Source organism: Hydra vulgaris, chromosome 15, assembly GCF_038396675.1.
Source record: "Hydra vulgaris chromosome 15, alternate assembly HydraT2T_AEP".
NCBI lineage: Eukaryota > Metazoa > Cnidaria > Hydrozoa > Anthoathecata > Hydridae > Hydra > Hydra vulgaris.
This window is the reverse complement of record NC_088934.1, coordinates 40,791,945-40,801,181: the sequence shown is the minus strand read 5'-3', so window position 1 is coordinate 40,801,181 and position 9,237 is coordinate 40,791,945. Positions and strand designations below refer to the sequence as shown.

Sequence of the window (9,237 nt, the reverse complement as noted above, 5' to 3'; positions counted from 1 at the left end):
GACCAATTAATCTCTGCGTTACGAGAAAACAGAAAAGAATTAAGTTCTTAAAAGAACTAAGTGAATAGAATATATTATTATAAGTTCAAAAGTTTCTTGAAAATCAAACATCACAGGAAAATACCATTCAAAATTCTGGAAAAGTTGAAGAATTCCTAATAACCTTTAGCAAATTATTCAAAAACAAAGATGAACCAAGCATGCCCGAAGCTGATACTTTAATTGTAGTCAGTGTTGAGCAAAGTGATTGTAAAAGAAAAAAAAGGAATTTCGTTGTTTTAAGAGTTGAATAGTCAAGTGAAATGCCAATGACAGAAAAAAAAAGCTGAGGATAGACAAGCCATTGATGAAATGCTTGATAAAATTGATGCAGATAAATGAGAAATTTTAAGACTAACCGTGACCCAATCCCAGTGAAAAACAAAACCGCGTCCCACATGGGTTCCGCGTGGGTTCCGTGTGGGATTGATGGGATTTACGTGGGACGGATTTTCCCATGTGGTATCCGTATGGAAATTTGTCACCTTAAACCCATGTGGGTAATCCCACATGGGTTACATGTGGGAACCATATGGTATTTACACGCATGGGAAATCCCACGTGGGTTTCCTGTGGGATTTGCATGGGAATTAATTTGAAAGTTGGAAACTAAAAAAAAAACTTTTAAAAAAACTTTAAAAAGAATTTTTAAATCGACATTGCATTGCGTTACGTTTATATTGTGTGAAAATAATTTATATTAATATAGAGAATGGCTAGCAAGTATGTAAGTACCACGAATAATGTTTATCTTTCTTTATAGAAATAAGATTAAGATTTGTGCAAATAGACGTATTATGAGGATAATATAATAGTTATTTAAATTTAGATTTTGAGTAAATTATTTGCAAACAATTAACTGATGCAAGTTGAAACGTTGTCAAAAACCAATCTTGCATGCATGGGACACATGCAGTGTCCCACAAAGAAATGCATGTTTGAAAGTCAAAGAATTCCCAATTTTCTTTATTAAAAAAAAAAAAAAAAGGATGGAGATGGGTTTCTGTAACTTTTTTTATGCTCCAAAACTTTTAACTTTAGATATAATAAGGTCCTTAAGACTTAAGGGACTTACGAACTACATTGTGGAACAAAAACAGGATATTTACATAAATTTTTCAATTTTTAATTTAGAGTACCACAGTGTTATTGGGAATAAAGCCTCTGGGTCCAGTTTTCAAAGTAATATGATCTAAAGTAATGTTTAAATGAAATAATATGCTTTAAAATGCATATAGTTATACATATAACTCCTGATAGTTAACTATATGTATAACTAGTTATACATATAATTTGTTATAAAAACTTATTTTTTAAGGTTATGCTTGAACAAATTAGTACCATTTAATTCAAATTCAAGATTTAGTTAAAGTTCAAGTTAAATTTCTTATTTATTCATTGTTTTTGTTAATTTTATATTTATTTGTTCAAATTTATCAGTTAGTACTATTTTTTACTACAGTAAGAATGTTTATTATTGTTGAATGTGATTTTATTAGTAACTTAATTTTATTTTCAACATATTTTGACAGCACCCTTTATATTTTAAATGATGACAGCTTTACTTTTCTATTGATGTTAAATTTATTACGTTTCAATAACTCAGATTGAATCTTAACTGAATTATTGTAAGCTTTGTAGGGGTTTGTTGTATATCAAATGGTGTTGTAAATAAAGAAAAAATTATATATATATATATATATATATATATATATATATATATACATATATATATATATATATATATATACATATATATATATATATATAAATATATATATTTATATATATATATATATATATATATATATATATAAATATATATATATATATATATATATATATATATATATATATATATACATACATATATATATATATACATATATATATATATATATATATGTATATATATATATATATATATATATATATATATACATATATATATATATATATATATATATATATATATACATATATATATATATATATATATATATATATATATATATATATATATATATATATATATATAATATATATATATATATACATACATGTATATATATATATATATATATACATATATATATATATATATATACATATATATATGTATATATATATATATATATATATATATATATATATATATATATATATATATATTTTAAAATGAGAAATAATGCAAATTGATTACTTGTTTTACCTAAATCATATGTGTTCAATAAGCGGGTCATCATCTAACATCATTATGCATAGATGACCATCTATGCATAATGATGTTAGATGATGACCCGTTTATTGAACACATATGATTTAGGTAATGTTTTACCTAAATCATATGTGTTCAATAAGCGGGTCATCATCTAACATCATTATGCATAGATGACCATCTATGCATAATGATGTTAGATGATGACCCGTTTATTGAACACCTTCACCCTTTATCAAACTCAGTCAATTTTTTGCCATCTCCCATTGAAAATGATGTCAGTTTTTGTTATCATATTATGATTGTATATCTTTTTTTTTAAACAAAATATGTTACTTTTTTTTTTAATTCAATTTTTTAATTGACATTATTTTGGTCTCAACACCCCCTCCCTATTGTCAATTATTGTTAAAATCACACTGCCCCTCTATCTACTGGCATCATTTATGGATGATCCCATAGCCTAAATACTATATATATATATATATATATATATATATATATATATATATATATATATATATATATATATATATATATATATATATATATATATATATATATATATATATATATATATATATATATATATATATATATATATATTATTTTTACTTTATTTACAACACCATTTGATATATAACAAACCCTTACAAAGCTTACAATAATTCAGTTAAAATTCAATCTGAGTTATTGAAACGTAATAAATTTAACATCAATAGTAAAGCTGTCATCATTTAAAATGTAAAGGGTGTTGTCAAAATATGTTGAAAGTAAAATTAAGTTACTAATAAAATCACGTTCAACAATGATAAATATTCTTACTGTAGTAAGAATTAGTACTAGTTAACAAATTTGAACAAATAAATATAAAATAGCGAAAAAACAATGAACAAATAAGAACTTGAACTTAAACTAAATCTTGAATTTGAATTAATTGGTACTAATTTGTTCAAGCATAACCTTAAAAAATAAGTTTATATTATAAATTTTATGTATAACTAGTTATACATATAGTTAACTATCAGGAGTTATATGTATAACTGCATGCATTTTAAAGCATTTTATTTAATTTATATAATACTTTAGATCATTTTACTTTAATTACTGGACCCAGAGACTTTATTCCCAATAACACTGTGGTACTACAGATTAAAAATTGAAAAGTTTTTGTCCTGTTTTTGTTCCTCAATGTACTTCGTAGGTCCCTTAAGTTTTATGAACCTTATTATATATAAAGTTAAAAGTTTTGGAGCCTAAAAAAAGTTACAGAAACCTCCCTATCTTCCCCCTATTTTGATATTTTTTTTTAATAAAGAAAATTTGACTTTCAAACCAGCATTTCTTTGTGGGACACTGCAGTGTCCCATGCATGCATACTTGGTTTTTGACAACATTTGAACTTGCATCAGTTAATTGTTTGCAGATAATATACTCAAGAACTATATTCAAATACCATATAAACATGTTAGAGAATGTTCATATGATATTTGAACATCACAAATTTAATAATATTGTTGTGATATGTTATATAAATAATACCATAATAGATTATGATATGAAAATAAGATAGGATATGAAGGCAATGATCAAAGAATAAATTTACTTATAGAAATTTAGATGTTTGTTTATTAGTTTGAGAATATTATATTATGTGTAACCACGGCCTTCTATAATAACAGGCCTTGACATCGCGCAACAAAGTTGTTAAACTGAAGGCCAATTCCTAATACTGTGTTTACATTTTCATCTTTTAACATTAGACAAAAGTTTGTGTTCCCACTTTTTTAATAAATCTTTAAAATTTGATTGGTTTATAAATTAGATAGCGCAACTTCAAGACGATAACCTTGTAAGGTTCAAGGCGTTACATTGTAAGGTAATAATATTGTCAAACTAACGCTAAGTTTTTTTAATAATTAAAATGCCTTTAAAATGCTGTGTATCTCTTTGCAAGTTGAACTATCTCAACTACAACAAAAATATCAATTTATACAACTACAACTACAATATCAATTACAACTACAACAAAAATATCAATACTCAACTACAACAAAAATATCAATTTATAAATTCCTGAAGAATCTAGAGGAGAGAAAAAGATGTAGTGAAGCTATCCCAAGAACTGGTTTTATTGTTACAGACTATACAGCAGTATGTCAACTTCATGGGCCAAATGAAGCACCTTTTGAAAGCAAATATGGAAAGCAACGACCTTTAAACCCACCATTTGTTTTTAAAAATATTCCGCCTAGTTGTTTAGCCACACCAGCAAGTAAAGTTAGAAAAACTGTAACTTCAAGCGGTTTTCGAAGCATTTTACCAGATGAATTAAATGATTTTCTAAAAGAGGATGAACTTATATTTGACGATATTCAATCTTTGTTAAGTGATAATAACGATGTTATTGTTTTCCAGCTTAATAAAAAAAGTTTACCCATACAATCAAAAATGTACAAACTTGGTGTTCCATTATTTATTTTAGTAATGTTCAATGATTATTCATTTGTAGCTAACCATAATGGCACAACTTGTAATATTTCATCTTTAGCTGTAAACAAATTAAAGTTAATAAAAACAAAATCAGCTTTATTTGAAGCAGTTAGATTTTTAAAAAATAAAGAAAGTTCGCTTCAGTCAAATATTCTATTCGAACACCTTAATGCTATGAGAAAAGTTAATGTTGGTGAAGTTTTATATACTTCAGATATTATATGTAGAGCATATGAGTATTTTGCTATGTGACGAAGTTTATATGACTGTTTGTGTATTGACTACAAGTTGCCAAGTATAAGGACTTTAACACGATTGACTTCAAAAATAAGCTCAATGGAGGACCTAAGTTTCATAAATAGTATTTTTATGAATTTAAATCCATTGAAAAGAACTTCCATACTACTAATTGATGAGGTCTATGTCAAAGCTTCATTACTCTACCAAAGAGGTGCTTTGTTTGGTCAAGCAGTAAACTACCCTGAAAAGTTAGCTAAAACAATTTTATCATTTATGATTAAATTTCTTTTTGGAGGTCCAGAATTTATATGTAGAGCTCAACCTGTTGCAAATTGTTCTTCTGAATTTCAATTTGCTCAATGTCAACAAATTGTTTATACGATAAATAATATTGAAAATAGTAAGACACTGGTAATAATTACTAATGGTAACCGTGTAAATCAAAGATTTTTTGGAATGTTTAAAACAGTTGATAGTAAACCATGGTTAACAACAGGTATATATTTATTGTATGATTATGTGCATCTCTTAAAATCTATACGAAACAATTGGTTGACAGAAAAGACTGACGAACTTCAATTTTTGAACAATAAAGAACTGGCTTTGGCTAAGTGGAGTGATTTAGAAACTTTATATAAAACGGAGTACAATAGTCTTTTTAAACTCTCTAAACTTACAGCTAAATCAGTTTATCCAAAACCAATAGAGAGACAATCTGTAAAGTTTTGTTTGTCTGTTTTTTTGCGAAGAAACAGTAGCTACATTAAGAACGCATCCAGAGATTGAAAATAAAGCATTTGAAGGTACTGCTGTATTTATTGAAAAAATATTTTTTTTTCGAATGTTGTTAATGTCAAAGCACCTGGTGCTGGCATTTGGTTTAAAAATGAATTATGCGGAGAAATCCACTCAGTTGGTGATCAACAGTTACAACTGCTACGAGATATTGCTGAACTGTCAAATTTTATGACACCTATAGGTAAGCGTGTAAAACAGCTTACGCTAGATAATAGCAATGCAATAGCGCATTCATGTTATGGCTTTATTGATCTCGTAGAAACTTTGTTGATATAAATGCTAAATCTGTAATTGAAAAAATTAATATTCAACATACTAAATTGATATTACAACTTGACATTCCTGTTGATGGTATCGATGGTCATACTTGTGACATATGTTTTAGAGATATTTCTACTGATGAAAAAGAACTTCTGGATAATATACATGATCTTGAAAGCTCAGTTAATAAATCTACATTAGTGGCTATAGTTTACATAGCTGGCTATGTGCAAAAAAGCGAAATAAAAATTTATGATGATTCTACCAATTATTATTATAAATATGGAAGTTATCTGTATAGCTTAAACAGAGGCGGACTTGAAATTCTTTCTGATACTCTAGTCTAATGGTCAATATTTTGCTTTTTTTTTTCAAGGTGCTACTGACCATTTATGCAGAACATTTTTTGTTACTCAGTTTCAGTTCATTGCTGCTAAATATAAATTTAAAATCACAAAAAAACAATGCAGAGTATATTCTAATATTCTGCTAAAGAATTACTCTCTAATTACCACTCCCAAAATACTAAAGCTATCATAATTTATGTGAAAATTAGTTTTGTAATTTATTATGCTATTTACTTGTTATGTTTTTTATTTTCTCATTAGCCTATATGTCTCAATATGTTTGGATTTGTAAATATTTACCCTGTTGAGATATATTGATAAAACTTTTTTTTTGCTTGATTCAACTTTTGTTGTTGTTTTTTATTGTTGGTGATTTTTATTGTTACCATTTTTAGCAAAAAAAAATTAAAAATACAGTTATCTTTCTAATATATAGATATATACTTTGTTATAGTTCTGCTTGTTATTGATACTATTTAATATTACATAAATATTCTTAATGAAATTTGAAATACGAAAAATGTGATTATCTTTTAAAAATTTTTTGGTTTTCTTTTTATATTTCCGTCTTTACTAGAGATTATTATTAGAAAACATAGACTGCCATTACACCCTACCTAATATTAAAATATATCAATATAAGTAAAAGTGAAAGTTTAATCGGCCTTCAGTTTTATTTTGCGCGATGTCAAGGCCTGTTATTATAGAAGGCCGTGTGTGTGACGAAAAAGTAAAGATACTTTTGCATTCAGTGGCTATTGCACCTAAGGTTTATATCATTGAAAAAGTAGGTTTTTACATTTTTGTTTTTGTTTTTTTGTTTAACTACTTATCCTGATGATTTAATTCTTTTTTAGGATTCTCCTCATGGGTTCAAGCTCATTACGCATAATATGTGTTCAATTACCCATAATACGTTAGTCATTGTAAGTAATAAATTAGAAAATAATTATTTGTGAAATATTGTAGTCATTAATGACTTCAACCTGGCTAATAATTAAAATTGCTCTGATGAATAGAATCTGTATTAAAATTGCTCTCTTTCTCTCTCTCTCTCTCTCTCTCTCTCTCTCTCTCTCTCTCTCTCTCTCTCTCTCTCTCTCTCTCTCTCTCTCTCTCTCTCTCTCTCTGTCTCTCTCTCTCTCTCTCTCTCTCTCTCTCTCTCTCTCTCTCTCTCTCTCTCTCTCTCTCTCTCTCTCTCTCTCTCTCTCTCTCTCTCTCTCTCTCTCTCTCTCTCTCTCTCTCTCTCTCTCTCTCTCTCTCTCTCTCTCTCTCTTCTCTCTCTCTCTCTCTCTCTCTCTCTCTCTCTCTCTCTCTCTCTCTCTCTCTCTCTCTCTGTTTGTCTCTCTCTCTCCCCCTCTCTCTCTATATATATATATATATATATATGTATATATATATATTTATATTTATATATATTTGTATTTTTTTCTTTAGAAAATGTTTGAAGAAAGTTAGAAGATACTAAAAACCCTGGTATTATGCAAGCCGAAGCGATTTAATTAATTCAATCGACAAAAAACGTGTAAATCGCAAAAGAAAAAATAATATTTTTAATATTCATTTTTGATGTATTGATTAATAGCATTTATTTTAAAATATATTCATTTTGCAACACGTTTTTTAATTTTATAAAATTTCGTCATAAATAGTTTAAGGTAAATCCCACAGGTTATAGGTGGAAAACATCACATGTAAAAGATCAAAAAATGCTACACATTTTGAATACCAAATGGGATAAAGTAGCAAATACCAGATTAAGTTAAGCCTCTCTGAAAGCTTTGATGATTAATTTTAAATAACTATTTAAGTAATTTTTAAATTAAAAGAATTTTAAAAATTATCATAGAAGCATTCGGACCTTCATTTGTCTAGTATTGACTACTTTTATACCATTTGGATTAAAATATGTGGCATTTAAGATCTATATAGTAGATACATGTATATACATTATAATAGATACATGTAGTATTTTCCACCTATATCCCATTTAGGATTTACCACATAAAACCCATGTGGGATTTACCATATGAAACCCACATGGGACAAAATAATAATCCCCATATGGGTTACATATGGTAAAAACCCACGCGTATCCCATATGGGATTTACCATATGGAATCCATGTGGGATTTACCATATGAAACCCACATGGGACAAAATAATAATCCCCACATGGGTTACATATGGAATAAATCCACGCGTATCCCATGTGCGCTTTTTCACTGGGATAAACGGAACCCAATAAACGAAACTAACAAAAGTTATAAATCACATTACAAATTAGGATTTTTTTTTGGTCTTGAGGATTTCCCATTACGACTAAAAAAAAGGTGTGGTCTATAAATATTAACTCTATAAAGAAACTATTTAATCCAGAGGCGTAGCAAGGGGGAGGGGGACGGGAGTTGCGGTGGCCTGGGGGAGGGGAGCCAAAAAGGAAAAAAATAAAAATAAAAAAATGAGCTCATAACTCAGATCCAGAGCCAACAACTGCTAAGTGACTAACTGTCAAACGACTACAAGATTCCACAATTAACTTTAAAGATGCAGCATCTGATATGGAAATTGTGCCATATTATTATACATATATATATTATAACACAATAGAAATGTCGGAAAATTATCTCAAAGAAAATGGTGATCATTTGTGCCAAAATGCAATTGAGTATAGCAAGGGCAGATGTATGGAATTAAAGTTGAGAGGAGATACAGGGGACGGCGAATAATGTCAGGTGAAAGGGCTGGAGATAGTGGCCTCTATACTGAAAATGAAGTTTGCAGAGTTTTGAAAATGATATTGAATTGTTTTCAACAAGAACTAACTACTCACTTTAGACG

The 9,237-nt window shown here is 27.8% G+C and overlaps 1 protein-coding gene across 2 annotated transcripts; it reads left to right on the top strand.

Moving 5' to 3' along the window:
• The first annotated feature begins 560 nt into the window (after window positions 1-560).
• Window positions 561-8,013, top strand: LOC136091954 (uncharacterized). 2 transcript variants are annotated; one of them, XR_010644189.1, is made up of 3 exons: window positions 561-766; window positions 7,254-7,322; window positions 7,834-8,013. XR_010644189.1 is itself a non-coding variant. In XM_065819675.1 (3 exons), exon 1 carries the CDS (start codon window positions 4,193-4,195, stop codon window positions 5,000-5,002), a length of 810 nt encoding a protein of 269 aa, XP_065675747.1. In that variant the 5' UTR covers window positions 3,367-4,192; the 3' UTR covers window positions 5,003-7,183; window positions 7,254-7,322; window positions 7,834-8,013. The 2 variants fall into 2 exon arrangements, 1 of the variants encoding a protein (XP_065675747.1); XM_065819675.1 differs by lacking the exon at window positions 561-766 and adding an exon at window positions 3,367-7,183.
• Window positions 8,014-9,237: the final 1,224 nt, after the last annotated feature.